General features: G+C 37.6%; 1 protein-coding gene across 1 annotated transcript in view; it reads right to left on the reverse strand.

Annotated features, from left to right (window-relative positions):
• Window positions 1-24,241, reverse strand: part of NFATC4 (nuclear factor of activated T cells 4) — a 2,196,128-nt gene that overhangs the window by 616,809 nt on the left and 1,555,078 nt on the right. Inside the window, exon 4 of the mRNA XM_044089135.1 lies at window positions 16,310-16,509. Within this exon, the coding sequence (XP_043945070.1) occupies window positions 16,310-16,509 (200 nt within the window). The remainder of the gene's footprint in view (window positions 1-16,309; window positions 16,510-24,241) is intronic.

Here is a 24,241-nt window from a genome sequence, read left to right on the forward strand (position 1 = left end):
TCTTTGTTCTAGGGGTAGAGGTCCTAGACACATAACGTATTAATCTCACCATCCCAAAGGGTGAGATAATTATAACCTCTTAGTCTGTGGAGAACAGTATAGTGTGGGTAAAATATTCTGGGCAGAGTCTTCCACACCTCCTAAATTCTTTAGATAAATTGGTCTCCTTCCTTAGTCTGTCCTTAACTGTAAATAAATCAGTGTTGTTTTCCACTAAAGTGCATTGGTAGAGAAACATTATTTATTTTTATTTATTTATTTCACATTTGTTAACCGGGTTAGTCCAACTGAGTTTGCAGACAAATTCATTTTCAGTGGAGACCCGAGGAGAAAAATTATTTTGATCAGTATGGGATTAAATTACATATACAATGCACATGTTTTTGTGTGATCCTTCAGGTCAATGTCATCACATGGTTAAAGTTAAATGTTTCCATTTTATTGGATAAAATGCTTCAGAAGTATACTGCATAGAAAAAACTGATATTTATTACTAAACTTTGGCATATAAAGTCATGCAAGTTAACCACATTGAATATGTTGAAATCCTTGTTTTATCTGCATTGGTAGGTTGGATACCAAATCTGATAAGAAATATAAAATATAAGATCCTGGAGGTATAGAATGATGGCACAAGATATTATGGGCAAAGGGAAATGGGAGTCAGAAGTTATTTTTCATTAATGGGTAGACTTTGGGCATCTGCCAACACTTCTACTGATAAGCAGACTGAGTCTTGGATTGTACATGATTAGTTTAATATAGTCGATATTTGGCAACCTGCAGTGAATTCCTTTAAGTCCTCATTTAAACAGGCGTAATGGAAAGTAACATCATATTTAGTGGTGGTGGTCTTTCCAACTCAAGTCTTTTGAGATCAAACATGAAAGATCAGTAATTGTTTTACCTCACTCTCAAAATATACTTCATGATCTGAACCATGGCCTGATAATATGAAATTTGTGAAACTTAGCATACTTATAAAGGTGTAATGGACAGATTTCTAGGGAAATATCGTTTGTCAAGTTAAAACAGGATCAACATCTGAGGCAAAAAAAAAAAAAAAACAATTGATGAAGAATGGCCCAAGGCAGTGATAGCTGGAATGCATTATACCATGCCACCTTTATAAGTATAATCATGTCACGGTAGTGCACATGTTGCCGAATTCACTTACCAGGCCAAAAGAGTGGGGCTGGACTTTGGAGGGTAAGTGCTGTAAGTGTCGTCGCATGTACTGAACATCGATTACTCTATATCATACATGAATGTAAAAGAGAGGTGCAAGAGGTTGATAGGAGCGGTAAGAGGGGCACTAAGAATAAACACACCAAATAAGAACTTGTATAAAGATTGTCTACTGAGAATTCAGGTTTAGTTAAATATTAGACTTAATATAGATACTCCATGTAATCACCATGTTTTTCAGTTTCCTCATCAAGAACTAGAGAAAGATCCAGAAGAGTGGAAATACCACCTGTGTAAACTGTGTGCTATAGCAAAAGGATGGAATAATGGAAGAGACAAGAACTGAACATGGAATGTCCAGCTAGTCCTCCAGCTCTTTTCTCTACAGTGTTACAAATACAATTGTTTTGCTTTACTGCTATTGTTTTATGATGCTTCTGAAGATAGTAATCAGTTATTTATTTATAACAAAGAAGACAGTATAGCTGTGTGGAGAAGTGAGGGGTTTAAAATTTATGTTTTAAGCATCTTGTTCTGCTTTCGTTGATGGTTTAGCTTTTGTTGTTGTTGCCGTTAAGTACGTTATCCATTTTCTCCTTTTTTTGTTGCACTCCCTGCTAATCATCTTTAAAAGGAATTTAAAGATAAAAAAAGAAAAATCACAAACACTTGAGGTAATCATAAAGGGCAAACCTTATTAGAATCACACATCAGTGTTTTATGACATTTTTATTAAAGATGTTTGAAGAAAACAAGGAAGATATAACAAGCACACACCACTACAGAGAATAATTACTCAGACAGTGGTTTGGGAAGTGGAACACTGATATTTGAGATAAGAAGTACTCTGTCAGGGACTTCCAAGATGGCTGGCTGCACTCTGCTCAACAGCTTAGCTTCAACTCTTCCAGTGTGAAAACAGAAACTGAGAAAGTGCAGCCAGATATACTGTTGTCAGTTACTGACTACTGCGCACACTGCCTGGATGACTGCAAAGAAGAAACTAAGAAATCCTGAAAGAAAATCAACTAGAAAAGTTGAATAGAAAACACTGACTGTAAAAAATCTTGCATCTGGTTAGTAAACAGCAGTTAAACCTCCAGCTTTGGTACAAAATATGGCCTCCAGTAATTTAGAGAAAAGATTATTCAAATGTGCTCAGAGCTGATTAAAATAAAGGAGTATATCAACCCAAATAACAAAAAGCTGGAAAAAAAATGGAAAAGCATTAAACAGATATTCAGATGAGCTGATAAAACTGCAAAAATCAAAGGCTGAAAGGAAGAAAAGACTGGCTGAGTATGAGACTGCTCATGAAGAGATGTTTCAAAAAATGGTAGAATTACAGGACAGAGCACAAATGAAAAACATGAAATATTCTGCTGTAACAGAGAAACTAGAAGGAACAGACTGCATTTGTTTTATGAAGGTACAGATAAGCAACAGATCTGGTATTCTACAACTGTTAATTGAAAGGGCACACTGTGTGTACTCTCCAAATATAGCCATGAAAAAGCAGCCAATACCTTTGTTAGTAAAGATACAAACCTACCTGCAGTAGTAATTGATTATGACAAAGGTGTGGCAACAGGGCAAGGTATTAGAAGTTGGAGACAGTAGAGTATTTGTGGAAAATGGCTGTTCACTGTACACCAGGAGGAAGAGAAACAAATTTATTCCAGTAATCAGGGAATGTTGACAGCCAGGTGAGAGATTCAAGCTGCAGTATCTAACTGTCTTCAGAATAATTTTCTTAGACGATTAAAGTCAAATTTATACAGAATAGACTAAGGTGGAAATGCAAAAGTTTATCTAACAAAAAATGAGCCATCAAGCAGAAGCTTCACATTCTTCTGATAATAAAGCAAATGGAGAGACTTTTCCCGTAAAATCTTTTCCACTGCTACAAAGGAAAATGTTTGAGAGACAGAGAACAGCACAGAGGTTGACCAGAAGAATTGTGATCACCTTGGAATAGAACTAAAATACGGAGTTTGGAGATGGAGATGTACATGAAGAAGACTAGAAACATGGAAATTAGTGAATAAATGTGACTGCAAATCATCAGTCACATTTGTGAAATACTACTGTACAGGACCTCTCCTGGATGCAATGGGCTGTCTCCGATGGTGGGTGGGACCATCCCAGTCCCACTGGTCAGCGATTGCCTGCCTCAAGCTGGGCAGCCCCCACCAGTAAGATGCTGACCTGCCACAGTCTGCCTGCTTCAATGGGTGCTTGGAGCTAAGTTAAATAGTAAAGAACTGACTACAAAATTTTGCACCAGGATTGAAAAAAAAAAAAGTAAACTACTAATACTGCAACTGGCAAACTGGAATGTCAGTACACTATGCCCTGGCCTCTCTAATGATCTGTGCCAGGTTGACGTTACCAGGAAAACAGCCATCATCGACCATGAACTCAAGAGGCTCCATATTGATATTGCTGCACTGCAGGAGACCAGACTTCCAGCAAATGGTAGCATCAGAGAGCAGGACTACACATTCTTCTGGCAGGGAAAGGAATTGGAGGAGCAGTGATTGCATGGTGTTGGTTTTGCATTGAGAAATTTCCTGCTGTCCTCAATCTAACCACCATCAAAAGGCATGGCTCAAATCCTTTATGTCTCTGCCTCTCAAAGTCTTCAGGCCCAGTTGACCAGCCTGAGCATATACAGTCCCACAATCTGCTCCTCAGCTTAGATAAAAGATGAGTTTTACATGGAGTTTGAGACCGCTATCAGAGGGATACCTACTGCAGAACACCTGTTCATGCTTGGAGATCTCAAGACCCAAGCTGGAGCAGATCATGATTCCTGGTCCAGCAGCACTGGACAGCTTGGTGTTGACAAGCTGAAAGAAAATGGGCAGAAGATTGCTAGAGTTGTGTCCTTACCACAACCTTGGTGTGACTAGCACATTCTTTGTCACCAAGCCTAACCACAGAGTATCCTGGTGACATCCGAGGTCTCATCACTGGTATCAGTTGGATCTTGTCATCACTAGAAGATGCTTGCTAAGATGGGTCATTGTCATCCACTGCTGACACAGTACTGACTGTGACACCAATCATTCCTTGGTTGGCAGCAAGGTGTGCCTCCAGCCCAAATGAATCCACCACTCAAAGCAGAAAGCAAACACTTGTATCAACACTGCCATGGCATCAATGCCAGACCTGTGTGAGCATCTTGCAGATAGTATTGTAGAGGTCCTCAAGAACTACCCACAAAGCAGTGCTGAAGCGAGGTGGAACCACATCCATGACACCATCTATAACTATGCCATAGATATCTTTGGCAAAAGAGAGAGGCAGAACCCAGATTGGTTTGAAGCAAGAATCATTGAGATCGAACCAGCACTCACAGCCATGTGAGCAGCACTGCTTAACTACAAGAGAGAGAGCCTACAGAGGCAACTCTAGATGCACTTAAGAAGGCCAGAAACAACACCCAGTGGATAATTCGACAATGTGAGGACTACTGGTTGAAACTGTCACAGCATCCAACTTGCTGCTGACTGTGGCAACATTCATGCCATTATGACAGCATGAAGAAAGCCTTCAGCTCCAGTAAAGCCAAGATTATGCCCCTAAAGTCTGCCTCAGGTGACGTCATTACAGAGTGAGGCAAGCAGATGGAGAGATGGCCAGAACATTACCAGGAGCTCTACTCAAAGGAGACTATTGTCGCTGACACAGCAGTTGAAACCATAACCCCCCTTTCTATTATGGAAGAGCATAACAATCCACCCTCTGTAGAGGAGCTCAGCAAAGCAATAGACACCTTGCCTGTGGTAAAGCTCCAGGAAAGGATGGTATTCCCCCAGAGGTCATCAAGGCTGGCAAGAAGTATGCTCTTCATGACCCCCCTGCATGAGGTCCTGTTACAGTGTTGGCAGGCCCCAAGATATGCATGATGCTAACATCATCACACTGTACAAAAACAAAGGAGACTGAACTGATTGCAACAACTACCACGGGATATCCCTTTTCAGTGTTGTTGGGAAGGCATTCACCTGCGTAGTTATGAGCAAGCTGCAATCACTCACAGAATGTATTTATCCTGAGACACAGCGTTGATTCAGAGTGGGAAGGTCTGTGATTGACATGATCTTCTCACTAAGGCAGCTGCAAGAAAAGTGCCATGAGCAAAGGAAACCATTTTGTACATCGGCTTCATTGATCTAACCAAGGCCTTCACCTAGGTCAGTAGGAAAGGCCTCTTCACCCTGCTACAGAGGACTTGCTGTTCCCCAAACACCTGAAGATGATTATATCGTTTCATGCAGACATGGAAGGCATTGTACAATATGATGGCTCCTCATCTGACTCATTTCCAATCAGGAGCAGAGTGAAGCAAGGGTGTGTACTTCCTCTGACACTCTTCAGCATCTTTTTCTCTCTGCTACTGTTCCATGCCTTTAATGAATCTGAAGACAGTGTATACCTCTACACCAGAAGTGATGGTAATCTCTTCAACCTCGCATGCCTTTGAGCAAAGACCAAGGTGTGGACAGTACTGATCAGAAAGGTGCTGTTTGCAGATGATGCTACCCTGACTGCTCACACTGAGGAAGCACTACAATGCCTCATAAGCTCCTTCACTAGTGCCTGCAGAGATTTTGGCCTCACAATCAGCCTCAAGAAGACCAACATAATGGGGCAGGATGTTAGCAGCAACCCCTGCATCTTCATCAGTGATCAGACTCTTGAGGTGGTGAATGAATTCACTTACCTGGGCTCCTCCATCATCAGCAATCTCTCCCTGCATGTTGAGCTGAACACCCCAGATTGGTAAGGCAGCAACAGCAATGGCACACTTAAAAGGGAGAGTCTGGCATAATTCCAAACGGATCAGTAACACTAAGATGAAGGTGTACCAAGCATGTATGCTCAGCACACTTCTCTATAGTAGTGAAATATGGGCTCTGTACTCCTGCCAAAATGCAGACTCAATGCATTTCCCCTATGCTGCCTTAGAAGGATCCTGGGTATCATCTGACATGACTGCATGCCAAATAAGAATATCCTAGAGCAGGTAGAGACATTAAGTATGTTTGTCCTGCTCTCTCAAAGGTGCTTGTGCTGGCTAGGTCATGTCAATAGTATGCATGATGGTCGAATCCCTAAAGATCTTCTGTATGGTGAGCTTGCCTCTGGCTCCAGATGCACAGGAAGGCCCATTCAGCATTTCAAAGATGTCTGCAAGTGAGCATGAAGGCAGGCAATATCAGTCCAACAGGCTGGGAAACCACAGCTGCAGATCATATTACTTGGACAGTGGCCATCAAGTCAGGTGGAGAGGAGCTGTGGGAGGAGAAGTGAGAGCACAGATGGCAGAGGACAGTTTTGGTACTTACACAATCAGGCATCGTGTGACAGAGCCTGCCGGTGAAAAATCAAACTTTACAGTCGCAGCAGGCATTGTACTTCAACCATTGGCTGATTCTGTGATGCAAACCTCATTGTACCTGGAGACAGTGAAAGGCCATCAACTGTAAAAGAATAAGTGGAAAGAGTGTACGTTTGTTGACTTTGTTAAACTTGTGAGAAACTGAAAAGCATTTACCTCACTTCATGTCATTAATGTTTGGAAGGGGTGCAGAGGAGGAAAGAAAAAGGTGACTGAAAGTAAAATAAATTATTTTCTTAACAGTATTTCTATGAAAATTTTCACAATATAAATTGCATAATTTATAAAAAAGTATTTTTATTTGTTCTTGTATGTGATAAAGTTATTAAAGTAAACATATGCCTATTTTCCTTCCTCTTCTCTTCCTTTCTTCTTCTTTTTTGGTATTAAGAAATGTAAGTAGTACAAAAACAAAAGAAAAAAATAGACAAAAGCATAATTAAGTTAATAGGCTGTAATCAGGGGTTGTTGAGGTGGGAGATGTCATAAAAGTACACAAATCATAATACATGTAGAGCTATGTCTTATATTACTTTTGCATGGGTGAATGTCTGAATTAAGACCTTGGCTTAATTTAATAACCAGTTTTAAGTGGAAACAAGTAAATATGAGAACAAAGAATATACTGAAAAGTTTTCCCTTAGCAATACATATTTCAGCTTATCTTTCAGGCTGCAATAGAAGAATACATTTTTCATTTTTCTCTTACTTTTCTCTGGAGGCAAGCTAATAATAGGGTAACAAAAAACAGGACACCGATTTCTTCAAGCCTAAAAGTTAATGATTTCTGAAAATATGTGAGAAATTTTCATATCTGGGGAGAGTAAATAAAGATAAAAAAGAACAGACACCGATTAGTGTAAGTAGAAACATAGATACTAACATGCATCTTAGCAGGGATAATCTCACTGTTAGGTTAACTAGGGCCTATGTTGGCACAAATGTCCCCATTAGGAGGGATAAACTTCATTTTTTGAAGATGTACATAGTTATGTGTCTTTTTGTATTAAGTTAATAAGTTATGGGGTATTCTGGGGTGCGTTTGTTGTTTTTTTATTTTATTTTATTTTTTATTAAAAAAAGTTTTGTAAAATGGGACATATTTTCCAGTGCTGATGATAAGAAAAATTGTATAAAGAATTAACCTGCCAAAACATTGATGGGTACGTGTATCACAACAGCTAGAATTAGACATTTAAAAAACTGTCATATACAATTAGTGGGAATAATGACTTCTTACCATAATGGCAACACTCTCCATATTATCTCAGAATGTGAATAGTCTCACGGGTATAGACAAAAAAAGGAAAGAATATTTAATTATATTAAGAAATGAAGAGTGCAAAGAGCAATGCTACAGGAGATGCATTAGGAAAGAAGAGAGCATTTAAATTTGATAAAGAAATGATTTCCAGATAGATGTTTTGCAGAATATCAGGGACAAAGGAAAAGAGGAGTACATATGTTAATTGCTAGACAAGCTCCAGTAGTGATAGAAAAGAAAAAAATATAATAATGACAGACTTGTAGTAGTAAGGGGCTACTGGCAAGGGATGAGGATTACACTGGCATGTATTTATATTCAACTCAAAATTGCTATTTTGGAGCTTTAAAAACTGTGAGAAACAATCAGGTTACAGCAGGGAATATTACTTACAGGTGGGGACTGGAATTTGATTTGCAACAATGAAATTGTATCTGGGAGACTTAGAAGGGAAAAAATATAACAAAAGAGGATAGGTTTCTGAATAAAGCTATGGAAACATTTGGTTTGAAAGACATAAAATTTAGTAGTAGGAACTACTGGAGAATTTACATATTATTCCCCAAGATAAAATAAATGGACCAGACTTGACAGAAATTATATTTCACATGAACATGTGCATTTAATTGAGAACTTTGATATACATCCAATAACTAGTTTAGGTCATGCAGCAATAATTGCTAAGATAAAAATGCAGGGTAATGACATAAAGATGAGAGACTGTCTCTTCGCCAGCTACCTGTCAAAGAGGGGGAATTTAAGGAATGGGTAGTGGAAATTATCCAGGAGTTATTAGAGAAGATAAAAAGTACTCTAAAAGTTATAGCTAGTGAGTGGGATAAAATGTAAATGGAGTTTAAAAACAGGGTACAAATAAAAGAAAAAGAGATGTGGTTAAGAAGTAATAAGAATTATAAAGGTCCAAGTATTACAAAAATGGGGAACCACATAGAATAAGAGGAGGCACAACTGCAGAGTGCTAAAGACAAAAATAAGGGAGTACCTGAATAATATGTATGAGTTTAGAAAGATTGTTGTTAAGCAACTGTTTTGTATAATAACTTCAGAGAGCAAAAACTTTTGGCAGAACAACTTAGACAGCAAAAAGGAGAAAGGGTTGTTGCCAAACTTAGATTGACTACAACAAGAAAAATAACCAGAGATCTTATAGAAGTATTAGAGATATTTTGGAATTTTTATGAACATTTGTATAAAACAGAAGTTGGTAAATCAAGAAAAAAGCACAAATGGAAATACTTATGGAAGACTTAAATATGCAAAGGTTAGAGGTAGATGAGGCTCAACAATTAACAGTTAAGACAGGAGGAAATGAGATGAACATCTACAGGAAATTCTCCAAGAACTAATGACATTCAGTGGAAGTTTGGAAGCTAGGAGGGAAGAAAGTGATAAAGATCTGTAAGGTTTTAACAGTAATTTAAGAGGAAAAGAAGTACCAATAGCCTGGGGAAAAGCTGTGGTCGCTGTAATACCTATAGAGTGTAACGCTCCATCAGCTCCAGCTTCATACAGGCCCGTAATACCTATAGAGTGTAACGCTCCATCAGCTCCAGCTTCATACAGGCCCATAATACCTATAGAGTGTAACACTCCATCAGCTCCAGCTTCATACAGGCCCGTAATACCTATAGAGTGTAACGCTCCATCAGCTCCAGCTTCATACAGGCCCGTAATACCTATAGAGTGTAACGCTCCATCAGCTCCAGCTTCATACAGGCCCGTAATACCTATAGAGTGTAAAGCTCCATCAGCTCTAGCTTCATACAGGCCCGTAATACCTATATAGTGTAACGCTCTATCAGCTCCAGCTTCATACAAGCCCATTGTGATTCTAAACCATGATTATAAAGGGTTTATGGCTAAACGAATGGCAAAGGTAATGGCATAATTGATAGATATGGACCCGTGTGGTTTTCTGGAAGGGAGGCAAACATATGACAACACTGTAAGAACAATGATGATCCAGAGGGAAGCAGAATGTAATAAAATACAGATGTTACTGGGGGGTCTTGATGTAAAGAAAGCATTCGACAGAGTAATTGTGGGATTGTATGAGTAGGGAAATGGAAGCATTTCATGTCCTGATAAAATAACGAGGTTAATTAAAAAGGTATCTGAGGGATTGGAGGCAGAAATCAAAGTGGTGCGGTTTCCTTCCAATAAGTTATATCTAAACGGAGGAATCAGGCAGGGGTGTCCTCTTTCTCCTTTGTTATTTGCTTTATATTTAGAACCACTGGCAAAGAAAATAAGGGATTCATAAGTTCAAGGATATAACTGGTATTGTGTTCAAGAAAAGTTGGTTTTATTTGCGGATGATATTATTTTGTACCTGATGGAAACAGAAAAGGACATCTCAGTATTGTTGAATATTGCCCCAACAAAACTGTTGCAGGAAAGTAAAGACTCCTAGTGGAAAAAATGTGGAACAAATAGTAATATGAGATCCAAACAGGAGTCACCACTGGAGACGAACCAATATGCGTAAATCTTCTTTATTGAGATAAAAGAACACAAGCGCTTTCACGTAGTTTAACTACGCTTCTTCAGGTGTATTTAAACAGTAAAAAAGTCTAACATGATTAATGAATTAAGTAAAGGCCATTATTGCTTAATTGTTATTTTGCCCACCAAAATTTCTGATATATAAGAACTTTTGTTTTGGATCTCATACTACTATTGTTGAATATTCTGAGACTGTTCTGGGATATAAAATTAATGAAGGTAAAACAAAGACTATAGCTTTAAACTACGTACCCACATACGAATTAGTCCAGCAATACCCATAGTTATGGGAACACGATAAAATGAAGTATTTAAGAGTATGGATTGAAAAGTAGCCTGTTATGGCAGCTAAGGGTATGCTGGAAGAAACTAAACAAATGATAATACAAAAACTGAAAAACTGGAAGCTCTTGATATGAATAGCAAGACACAAGCAGTAAAAACGTTTTTAGTCCCTTTAGTTTTATACGGGGGTCAGGCATATTTTTTAAATAGAGGAAAAGTTCTGGGAAGAAATTAATAAACAGATGAAGGATGCTACTTGGGAGGGGAAGAGGGGAAGAATCACGTGTGATAAGCTGATCATCCCATAAAAACAAGGAAGTTTAGGTTTACCTGCTTTAAAGGGATATTTTAGAGCTACACAGTCAAGGCTGTTATACTTAACACAATTGGAAAGCTACAATTCAAAATGGAAAGGGATGATGAGATGGGGGGTTAATTCAAGAAATAATGGAAGAGTGGGATTTTGGATGCAGATCCTTAAGGAGAATAACAATAGTCATTAAAAACAGTATATTCATAAAGTAGCAGAAAGTATACTAAAAACTAAGCCAACATGGCAAAGGAGAAAGCAGATTCTGCTGATAGAAAATAGATAAGAAGGGACTGTACTTTACTGGTGGAAGCTTGTAAAGGAATCAAGGTATTGTGAACAAATAATTAGAGAAGGAAAGATAATAGAATGGAAAGAGGTCAAGAAGAACTTTGGATTGCAGGCTCATGCTTGCCTTTGCTAGTAGGAATCGGTATCATAATATCGACAAAGAGGAAGGGATGGGGAATCTAGTAGGAATTGGTATCATAATATCGACAAAGAGGAAGGGATGGGGAATCTAGTAGGAATCGGTATCATAATATCGACAAAGAGGAAGGGATGGGGAATCTAGTAGGAATCTGTATCATAATATCGACAAAGAGGAAGGGATGGGGAATCTAGTAGGAATCGGTATCATAATATAGACAAAGAGGAAGGGATGGGGAATCTAGTAGGAATCGGTATCATAATATCGACAAAGAGGAAGGGATGGGGAATCTAGTAGGAATCTGTATCATAATATCGACAAAGAGGAAGGGATGGGGAATCTAGTAGGAATCGGTATCATAATATAGACAAAGAGGAAGGGATGGGGAATCTAGTAGGAATCGGTATCATAATATAGACAAAGAGGAAGGGATGGGGAATCTAGTAGGAATCGGTATCATAATATAGACAAAGAGGAAGGGATGGGGAATCTAGTAGGAATCGGTATCATAATATCGACAAAGAGGAAGGGATGGGGAATCTAGTAGGAATCGGTATCATAATATCGACAAAGAGGAAGGGATGGGGAATCTAGTAGGAATCGGTATCATAATATAGACAAAGAGGAAGGGATGGGGAATCTAGTAGGAATCGGTATCATAATATAGACAAAGAGGAAGGGATGGGGAATCTAGTAGGAATCGGTATCATAATATCGACAAAGAGGAAGGGATGGGGAATCTAGTAGGAATCGGTATCATAATATCGACAAAGAGGAAGGGATAGGGAATCTAGTAGGAATCGGTATCATAATATAGACAAAGAGGAAGGGATGGGGAATCTAGTAGGAATCGGTATCATAATATAGACAAAGAGGAAGGGATGGGGAATCTAGTAGGAATCGGTATCATAATATAGACAAAGAGGAAGGGATGGGGAATCTAGTAGGAATCGGTATCATAATATCGACAAAGAGGAAGGGATGGGGAATCTAGTAGGAATCGGTATCATAATATCGACAAAGAGGAAGGGATGGGGAATCTAGTAGGAATCGGTATCATAATATCGACAAAGAGGAAGGGATGGGGAATCTAGTAGGAATCGGTATCATAATATCGACAAAGAGGAAGGGATGGGGAATCTAGTAGGAATCGGTATCATAATATAGACAAAGAGGAAGGGATGGGGAATCTAGTAGGAATCGGTATCATAATATCGACAAAGAGGAAGGGATGGGGAATCTAGTAGGAATTGGTATCATAATATAGACAAAGAGGAAGGGATGGGGAATCTAGTAGGAATCGGTATCATAATATCGACAAAGAGGAAGGGATGGGGAATCTAGTAGGAATCGGTATCATAATATAGACAAAGAGGAAGGGATGGGGAATCTTAAATGACCGACCTGGTCTGGTGGAGCTTCTAACTGAATCTAGAACAGAAGCTGCTGTTAAAAAGGGATAATTGGTAGAGCATATACAATACTGCACAATAGCTACAGGAATCAATCAGAGGAGGATAGAAAGGACTGGGAAAAGAGATTATATATGCAATTCACAAAGAAACAATGAGAGGATATATGTATGCCTCCCAAATTTGCAACAAAGTCTAGAAGATTTAGGATATAGAAAGGACTGGGAAAAGAGATTATATATGCAATTCACAAAGAAACAACGAGAGGATATATGTATGCCTCCCAAATTTGCAACAACGTCTAGAAGATTTAGGATTTTTGCCTTGAAGTGTTTGTATAGATATGTTTATACCCCAAGCAGACTCTAAAGAAATTGTCCTCATGTAGATGCCAAATGCTGGATGTGTAATGCGGAAGAAAGAGGTAACTGGGAACATATGCTTTGGGAGTGTAATGAGTAGGCAGATTTTAAAAATTCCATACAAACTACTCTGTCAGGAATATTGGGAGAGCAATGAGTGTAACTAAGGAAATGATTTTTTTTTAGCTGTGATACAGGATCTGAATTGCTTAGACATAGAAATACCTTGTTAAGTGAAAATCTAGTGGCTGCTAAAAAGCAATTACTAAAAATTGGAAATCAAAATCTAAACCATCTATATTGGAAGTACTGAATATTATAAAAGAGATAAAAGAACTGGAAGTGGGATCTTTAGAAAAGAGAAGGAGCAAACTACATCGGAATAAAACGGGAATTGTGGGAACAATAGACAGAAAAATATTTTAGAGGAGGAATGTGGCTTAAGAGAAATCAGGAACTGAGTTGCCTAAATTATTGGATATATAAGAATATATGCAATGTATAATGTCTGTAAATGTGAACTTGTTAATAGGGTTTGATTACTTTTATATAAATATAAGTTTGCTTATGTCACAACTGATAATTCACTAAAGGTATTTACAAAAAAAGAAGTACTGTGTCAGAAAAGTTGGGGGAGCATATGGCTGTAATAAAGAAAATGTTTTTTTTGAGCTAGGATACGGGATCCGAATTGTTGAGGCCTAGTCAGGCCCTATTAAGTTTCAACCTGTTGGCTGCCAAAACAGCAATTACTAAAAAATGGAAATAAAAATTTAAACGAACTGTATTTGAAGTACTGAATATTGTAACTGAGATAACAGAACTGGAAGAGGGATGTTTAGAAAAGAGAAGGAGAAAATTACATGTAAATAAATGGAATTTGTTGGAACAATACATGCAGAATTATGTTCAGGAAGAGGAGGGAGGTTTAAGGGAAGGCAGGAACTGAGTGATTTATGTAATGCTGGACTAAAAGACAGCTGTTATAAAAAAGAGGACATCTAATGTATAATGTGTGTAAATGGAAAAATGTTAACATTGTTTGTTTTCTATTAATATATGCCTGCCTATGTCTTACGTAATATCTTAATGAAGGTGTATAAATAAAATATAGAAGGTGGCTTCTAGACTCTCTCTCTCTCTATATATATATATATATATATATATAGATACATATATATATATATATATATATATATATATATATATATATATGCATGTATTATCTGTCTGCCTTAAAAGATAGATATACATACAGATACAGATATATCAGTGCCTCGTGCACAAACGAATTTACCAAGAAATAGTGGTATAACACCAAAATAAGCATTCATAAGAACAGTGGCACAGCTGATAAAAGTTATGGCCAGGAAAGAAGGCATATAACATGCTAAAGCCAAATATTATCATGCACTGACAGAGTGACCTGTCCTCCAAGAACTGCTGTTACGATAAGTGTGCAGTACATACAAAAGTCCTTTACATTTTGATGAGCACTAGAGGTACGTGATTGTATTCACACTTTCACTTCTCGGCTTCCACACTCATAGAATCAAAGAGAGTATAAGCCAACACCAGATTTATAAGGGAATATCATATCAGTATAGGTGTCTTCATCACTGTGAGATCACCATTAGCTAGTGAAAAGGGACGACCTTTGAAATCTGGCCAGCCCAAGATGAGTCAGAAGGTAGGAAAACCTAAATGCAATTATTTATTGTTACACTGATGACTCCTCCAAGATATGCTGTATGTTATTATAGTAAGTATATTCAGCAGGTCTATATTATAACAGCAGATGCTTAAAATAGCAAACACTGTATAATCAACCCTTAAGAATCAAAATGGCAAAATGCCAAACGCATGGAATAGTGATTTTTTTTCCTCAGGGAAAAACTGCTGCTCAGGGAAAAAATAGAAAATAAAAAAAAATGAATAAAGTAGGGGTCTTTGCCCCCCACACCCTCCCCTTCTTAAATATACCAACTTTGAGATAGCACCACAGTGGAGGAAATGGCAAAGTCCCCAAAACAGCCCATTGATTATTTTTTTTCCTGGGAAAAAAATAGCTGTTCCATGTGTTCGGGATGTCGCGGTTTCGATTTAAAATGGTTGATAAAACAGCGTTTGTTTTAAGCATTTGCTCATATAATAGGGAACCTATTCAGCAACTGGACTATCATTGGGTTTCACATAAATGATCACTCCTAATGGAAAGAGAGTGAGAAGCAGTGATGGAGATGTCAAGAGGAAGATATTTCAAAAGGAAGGAAACAGAACAGCGCATGAAATGTGGAGCAGCGTGGGGGAATAAAAAAAACAAAGTTAGGAAAAGATTAAGGATGAAAACAAATAATGGGGAAAGGAGATGGAAGACAGAAAATAAAATGCCCCTAAACATTAGTACAGACAGGCTGTACCAGGGGCATATGCAGATGAAGAGCTGACCACAGCCCAGGTAGACCAACCTTTATTAGTGACCAGAGTGCTTGACAGTGCAGAGTAGAAAGAATGAGACTGCAGAACAAGGAAGAAAGATGGGACCCTTCCACTTTTACACTCAGAGGAGGTGTTATGTGGAGAAGGTATCCTGGGGGTTGTCCTTTGGCCCACCAAGCTGTTAACAGAAAAAGAGAACTTGGGTTCCATTCTGTGATGAAGGAAGTCTGTTCCCCCCATGCAGGAAATTGGGTTAAGCTTAATATTACAAAAAACTCTCACTACCATGTTGCTGGTGAGAGCAAAACTACTCTGATGGCTGCAAGGAAAATGACCCTCTGCACAATTCTCACCACAGTGGATTTAAAAGGCTGGAGGTCCTCAATATTATGCAACAAATGGGTGACACCTGTTGGCAAGCATGGCAAAGTGATAAAAAGTATATAAGAAAAATAGTGCAGAGAGGTCAAAAGGGCAAAGGTCAAGAGAATGTGTACGAGAAAGAAAATGTTAAAGGGGTGGGGATCGACTGGAGTAGATTAGTAAAGGGTAAAATAAAACTGATCCTGTATAATGTGTGCAATGTGAAATAAAAGCAACATGATGTAATGGCATACAGACAGAAAATGCACCCAGCAGACACTGAAAGTTGAAAACTGCAGGATTCCTTGAGATGGACTTACTTTGCTGTCATATTACTCTCTGGCTGCAGTGTAATCTCCAAGATCTTTGTGCCGCTCACTATGGCCTCATAGCTAGTAGTGGCCACCATCTTTCCTGTGATCCTGTGCACCTGATAGAATGCGTGGGGCCTCAGATTCCGTTCATCTGCTGTGCCGATAAACATCTGTAGCGTCAAGGGCTTTTCATTGTAGCCGAGAAGCTGGCAAACAACAACAGCAGAATAAAGTATGATTAGCTTGAGTGTAGTAGTAAGTATCTATTTATTTACTTTCTTTGTCCATTAACTTTATGTACACTTGACAGTTGAAAAGTCACTGGTAAGGTAATAAAGACATACATCAGTGGTAGTTTTTCTTTGAGCAGAAGGGAACATACACAGCTAAAACCTTATTTAAAGGAAATATCTCATAAAATTAATGTGTTCTTGTTTTATTAATGAATATGAAAAAAATGTGTTTATCAATCTGACATTTGTCATACATAATTTATTTCATGGAGAAAAGCAGTGTAAAGTAGTAGTGAGGAGCAAACTATTTTATTATCCATCCCTCATTATAAGGAAGTCTGGTCCGAGCAAATTTGGGTAGCCATCGGAGAAAACCACTTCAAAAATGAAATGCAGTGACAGTTTATTAGTCTGGATTGTCACACTTAATGGTGACCTACATGTAAATAAATCAATAATGACTAGCTTAACAAATATCTCTTGTGCTGAGAGGTGTTAGAAAACAGTAAGTGCAGCATGAGTGCAGGTATCCTAAACAGGTCTGTCAGTCATCAGGTCAGCAATTAACCCAAAACAGGTCTGTCAGTCATCAGGTCAGCCATTAACCCTAAACAGACTGTCAGTCATCAGGTCAGTCATTAACCCTAAACAGGTCTGTCAGTCATTGGGTCAGCCATTAACCCTAAACAGGTCTGTCAGTCATCAGGTCAGCCATTAACCCTAAACAGGTCTGTCAGTCATCAGGTCAGCCATTAACCCTAAACAGGTCTGTCAGTCATCAGGTCAGCCATTAAAAAGACACTTTGCCAGGATCATCCATAATACTGGAAGCACCAAGCAAAAGAAACCAGATGCCACATCCTTTACCACTTATTCCTTCTATGGTTCTAAGTTAGACTTCACTACCCCATTCCTACATGACACACATCATCACTGCACCAAGCAAAAGAAGCCAGATGCCACGTCTTTTACCACTTATTCCTTTGTGGTTCTAAGTTAGACTTCACTATCCCATTCCAATGTAACACACATCATCACTCTCACAATTCAACAAGCTTATCAGATCTGTCGTTACTTCCTTAAGATCTTGTAAATATGCATCTAGGTGGTCATACAGTGGCAGCCTGACAGAGTTATCCCCTCCTGTGTGGAGGTGTATTGACTTTTATCCATTCATCTACTGTGGTACGTGCTCTGTTAACAGTCTCATTAACACTAACTACATTTCTGAAATCAGCCGCGAGGCCCTTCCTTCCTTCCTTCCTTCCTTCCTTCCTTCCTTCCTTCCTTCCTTCCTTCCTTCCTTCCTTCCTCTCTCATGCTTTCCCTGTGAAGTAATGAGCAGGTAATGCCATGTCACTCCTCTTACACTTGTACAAATTCCACTAGATGCCTCAGCTGATAATTAAATATGAGTCTCCTTGCTTGTAATCAAAGCTTTATCCTTCTATACCAGTTGACCTGTTGGTGTAACCTCTGGCACTGTTTGTAGTAGCAAGACAGCTATCAATAAACTCTGAAGTCCTGTACAGATTATCTCCCCAGTTCTACAAGAACTACTTCTTATCCCCTTATATTTTAACAGACTGCCAGTACAAGAAAGTTTTAGCTTTTCAGTTTATGATTGTGAGGAAAGGAAGCAATATACAGAATTTGGTTCATGACTTGAAAAATAAAAATAAAAAAAAGAATATCACTTTCACAAGCACTTTTAAACAATGTAAACAACAAAAAACATTAGATTCATTAAACCAGATAAGGGGGGTGGGATGACAATATTTAATACCTACGACTACAACATGGCATTAGAAAATATATTAAACAGTAATACATATACGTTGAGTTCATTAAATGAACTAAACATAGCTTATAGACGTATTAGAGGTATCATTTATGACCTATTTATTGAAGGACACATAGATGTAGATGAATTCAATTACATGAATACTTGTCACCCTAGGACTCCAACTATGTTTGGAGTGCCTAAAATTCACAAAGACTTAAACAAACCCCCTTTTAGACCAATTGTGGATGCACAGGGTTCCATTACTAATCCCATAGCAAAATTCATTGACAGCAATTTAAAAAGGTATATACACACTGAAAAACATCTATTGAAAGATTCATGGGATTTTTTGTAAATAAGTGGTTCCACTGAATATAATGTAATGATATATTTGTTACCATCGATGTCAAAGATTTATATTCTGTTATCCCACGTGATGTTGGAATTGATTGGTTTAATTCATTTTTGTACGAAAAGGGTTTAAGTCAAATTAGAATTAATTTGTTTGATCAACTTATAGATATTATTTTAAGAAACAATTTTATAATTTTTAATAATATTTATTTACAAAGCGAAGGAGTGGCTATGGGGTCTCCATGCGGAGGCCTTTACGCTAATATAGTAATGTATACATGGGAGAAAACACATGTTTTTAATTCAACATTTTTCAACTATTGTAAAATTTATTTACGTTTTTTGGATGATATATTTATTTTGTGGGATGGCAGTCATGAGAAGTTAGAAGAGTTTTTAAAATACATTAACTTAACAACTACTTTTTTAAAATTTACAGCAACAACCAACACCACCTCTATAGCTTATTTAGACGTATTATTAGAAAAGGACACTATAAAAGGAGAGTTTACATCTAAAATATATCGAAAAGAAACGTACAGCAATAGTTTTTTGCATTTTAATAGCTGCCATCCCTACACTCAGAAAAGAGCCTTTTTAAAAGGCCAATTTGTTAGGGCCTCCAGAATGATTAGTAAAATAGATGATTTCATAGTTGAATGTTTGAATTTGTGTGACATGTTTAAAAACAGAGGTTATCTGGAGAAATTAATAGATAACATCATGAATGAAGTAGTTTACAAAAGAGATAACTTACATTTTACACCTTTACTAAATCAGGTAGTAAAAATTACATCTAACACATTAAGTTCAAATACAGGAAATTTGGACAATGACACTAATATTCAAACAATTACAACTCAAACTAACATTGAAACACCAATTCATACAGGAGTCCAATACTTTACTAAGAGTTTTATTACCACTTTTAATTCTGATAGTGGTTTTATAAACAGCATCTTAAAGAAGAACTGGCAGCTTATCAAGGCGGATGCATCATTATATTCTCATTTTGACAGTACTCCATCCATAGTGTATAAAAAAGACACGAATTTGAAAAAAACATTTGGAAAACACATCTAACACAAAACATGGTAAAACATTTAGATGTGGTAGATGTAAATACTGCACTCATGTATTTGAAACAAACGGAGTGTCTATAAACAACATTAATATTTATTTAAAAGACAAAGCTTGTTGTAATACTGAAAAAGTTGTTTATTGTGCTTTATGCAATAACTGCACCATGTTTTACATAGGTAAAGCAGAAAGAAAATTTAAAGAACGTATTGGTGAACATATAAGGGGTATAAGAAACGGAAGCAAATTAAATGCTTTAGCAAAACACATCAGCACAAACACATCTCACAACTTTAAGTTTGTAGTATTGGATGTCCTAAAAGTAGACATTAGAGGTGGTGCATGGCAATTACTGCTAGAAAGATGTGAGCTTGAATGGCAACTAAGGTTAAATGCAAATAATTGGCCAGGGTTGAATAATTTTTTATCTATTGGTAGTATTTCAAGTTAAAATCACTTTTGAGATAATAAAACTTTTCCTAATACAATTTATTTATTTACAGTGGATACACCACCACATTTAATAAAGTAATTTATATTAAAATAGTTTATTTAATTTAACATTGACTACATGTATACATACACGTACACATACATTTGCACTAATTTAAACCTTACAGGTTATTAACTTATTATTTTTTAATATTTTTACAACATCATCAAATTGTGTACTTTTAACATATTTGTTACTATTATCATTTATATTACTATATGGTTTTATTTCTTCGTATTCAAACAAAGAAAGTATATACACGGTTTTCGGTTTGTTGGGTATTGAGTGGAATTTATAAATAATACACAATGCATAATATGCATCATTTTTATATCTAATTTTTATACCTACATTTTGCATTTTTATATTTTTATATTTATAATTTTCACACTTAGATCTTGTATTTTTTATACAATTCACATTTATATTTTACATTTTATAATCGACACCGCAAATACCAATATGGAATGAATTAAAAAACACAAACATTCTAATTTATGATTATTCTGAGTTAGTAACAGAGATTCGTTAACATAGTTTTAGTATTTTATACATGTTCTCCTCCGCTAACTTTAGTTTTGTGGAGAAATTAAAATTTTACATATTTTAACAAGATTACAATTATTAATTTATTGTAAGTTGACATAAGTGATTTTGTTTTATGTTCATTCCCATTTACATACATATTTTATAATTTTTATATTTTTTACACATTTTCATATATTCTTTGACATCCTTGTATATCGGGTTGGATTTGCGAGCGCACTATATACGCTGTTCTTTTGTGTGCATTTTTTGCATTTTTTGCATTTACTACATGCAGTTATTATGCACACGTTTCTTTTGTACACATTTATTGACCATTTGTTTGGTATACAAAAAAATTGTTTTGATTGCAAAAAAATTGTTTTAATTGCAAAAAAACTGCTTTGATTTCATTGCTTTTAAAGGTTTTTTTATTTACGCAAGTATGCTGCCTCTTTAACATTTTGAATGGTTTTAATTGCTTACATCACAGATAAAGATTATTTAACCAACAGGAAGTGATGTGTAAACTGTTTGAGAAAGTTTGGCAGAAGCCAAACGAAAGCACTTATCTGATATTATCTGACATTCGTTTTTTTGGATTTATTTGTCTTTTATTAAACTTTCGTCGAGAAAGTCCGTTTTTTTGGTTCTGGTTTATTTCGTTTGTTTTCACTCTTATTCACTTTTAAACAATTGAATATGATTTTACTGAAGCTCAGCTGAGACGTTCCTGCTTTGAAATTTAGTTTTACTTGCACTGAAACACTACTAAGCAATTTAAACTGATTTTATCTAATAACCTCTGGAATATTCTTCTTTTTCATTCTTGAATTGTTTCAAGGGTTTGCACCTAATGCCAAAAGAGCCCAAAAGGATAGACTTAAGCGTTATCTTTATGCTACATCAGTATCAACTTTGCCTATTATGTTCACAGAGTTGAATATTTCATTAGAATAAAAGACTTCAATAGCTACCATGGAGACAACAGTCCTTACAATTTCCACTGATTCCCCAGACCTCAGAAATCTTAGCTGAATCAAAAGTCTGACCAGTTAAGGCTATCCTGTCCAGGACCATAGCACTAGAAAAAATCTGGGAAATTGTTTTCAAAGTAATTTTTGCAAATTGTTGGGAGTGACTCTCCCCTGAGTTAACCAAATTACAGTGTCACTTTTGTTGCCAACAGAGAAGTCTCCTAAACTGTGAACTTCAAACCAACATCTGCAAGACCTTCCTTTTACCTCCAACTGAAATTAACTACGAAAAATGTGTCAAGTTTGTCAGTATTATCTTTTGTGCTCAGAAGTTGTTTGTAGCTCCAACACCAAAGACAATTTCTGACACTGATAACAAAGTTAGCTGTTGACTGACTTACCATTGTCAATGTCTTTAGTGATAATTATACTGACATTAATGTTATGGTCAACCTTAACACTGGGGGGTTAGAACATCAGAAGTTAGTTTACTACAGAGCTTGTCAGTGTTGGTATCAGCCTTAGTGTGGCTGTTTTACATTTGTCATCCGAGCTCTCTCTTTGACAGAATAGGCTGAAATGACCTTGACAAGCATGCAATGATGGCTTGAGGGAAACACCATCCACTCCATGCACTGGCATGTCCCTGTATTATTTACCTGGTTACTGCAGCAACAGCTCTTACCATGGCCCTCATACCACCATCACCCTTGTGAACCTTTGGATGAACAACTGTTACAATGGCCCTCATACCTCCATCACTCTTGTAAATCTTAGGATTAACAGCTCTTACCATGGCCCTCATACCACTATCACACTTATGAACCTTTAGATGAACAACTGCTACCATGGCCCTCATACCACCATCACACTTGTAAACCTTAGGATGAACAGCTCTTACCATGATCTCATACCATCATCACACTTGTAAACGTTAGGATGAACAGCTCTTACCATGGCCCTCATACCACCATCACCTCATACCACCATCACCCTTGTGAACCTTTGGATGAACAGCTGCGACCATGGCCCTCATACCACCAGCACACTTTTAAACCTTAGGATGAACAGCTCTTACCATAGCTCTCATATCACCATTACACTTGTGAACCTTTGGATGAACAGCTCTTACCATGGTCCTCATACTGCCATCACAATTGTAAACATTAGGATGAACAACTCTTACCATGGCCCTCATACCATCATCACACTTGTAAACGTTAGGATGAACAGCTCTTACCATGGCCCTCATACCACCATCACCTTTGTGAACCTTTGGATGAACAGCTGATACCACAGCCCTCATACCACCTGCACACTTTTAATCCTTAGGATGAACAGCTCTTACCATAGCCCTCATATCACCATTACACTTGTGAACCTTTGGATGAACAGCTCTTACCATGGCCCTCATACTGCCATCACACTTGTAAACCTTAGGATGAACAACTCTTACCATGGCCCTCATACCATAAGTTCCTAGGTTAATAGGTAGATACTAGGCTATCGGCCCGAGGGCATCCGTAAGCCTAGCCAACAAGGTTCCCTGGCTTACACGTACCCAAGAAAGTTATTTTCCTGTGCCACTGTCGAGTAATGACACAGAAGTGATTCCCGGGGTATATTTCTTTTTTCCCATCCACTCATCAAGATTTTTCTTGAAGAGTGCTAATGAAGAACTTTGCTTGACATAGATGAGTAGCCTGTTCCAGAGTATGGGAAGTCTCTGGGACAGGAACCTATCCCTCCAGCATGTCCTGTTTATTGTGGTGACAAGGTTCAGGTCCCTAGAGCATGTAGTTCGGAGGGATTGGGATTTCTTTATATGCAGCATGTCCAACAACTCTGGGTTTGACATAGCTTTATATGTTAGGCATAGATCACCTCGGAGTAGGTGATATGCTACATAGTAAAGCTGGAGTTTTTTGAGACGATCAGTGTAGGTCATCTGTTTGAGGCCAGTAATCCTCTTTGTGAGGTACTTCTGTGGCCTTTCCAGCTGCTGCAGATGTCTTGTGAGGTACATTCCAAAAGGGGCATTGTTCTCTATAATGGGTCTAATGAGTGTCGAGTAGAGGGGAACAATGACCTCTTTTTTCTTGGATGAGAACCCTTTTATGATGAGGTGTGCCACATAAAAGGACTTCCTGCCTACTGTGGCGATGTGACTATCAAAGGACAGACTACTGTCCACCTGGGTCCCAAGGTCTCTTATCACACATTCGGTGTTAAGTAGACTGCTGTCTGTGTAGTAGTTCATGGGTACAGAATTTTTACCAAAGGGGATGACAATGCACATTTTGGCATTGAGCTTGAGACCATGGCTCTGACACCAGGGATCTGTCTCAGCGAGGCCCTTCTGTAGGATTTCCACATCATTTGGGGACTTGACTATGGCTCCTAGTTTGCAGCCATCTGCAATGTCATGCTTATAAACCTTAAGATGAACAGCTCTTGCCATGGCCCTCATACCATCATCACACTTGTGAA

Source organism: Protopterus annectens, chromosome 12.part0, assembly GCF_019279795.1.
Source record: "Protopterus annectens isolate FY-2018-M chromosome 12.part0, PAN1.0, whole genome shotgun sequence".
NCBI classification, from domain to species: domain Eukaryota; kingdom Metazoa; phylum Chordata; order Ceratodontiformes; family Protopteridae; genus Protopterus; species Protopterus annectens.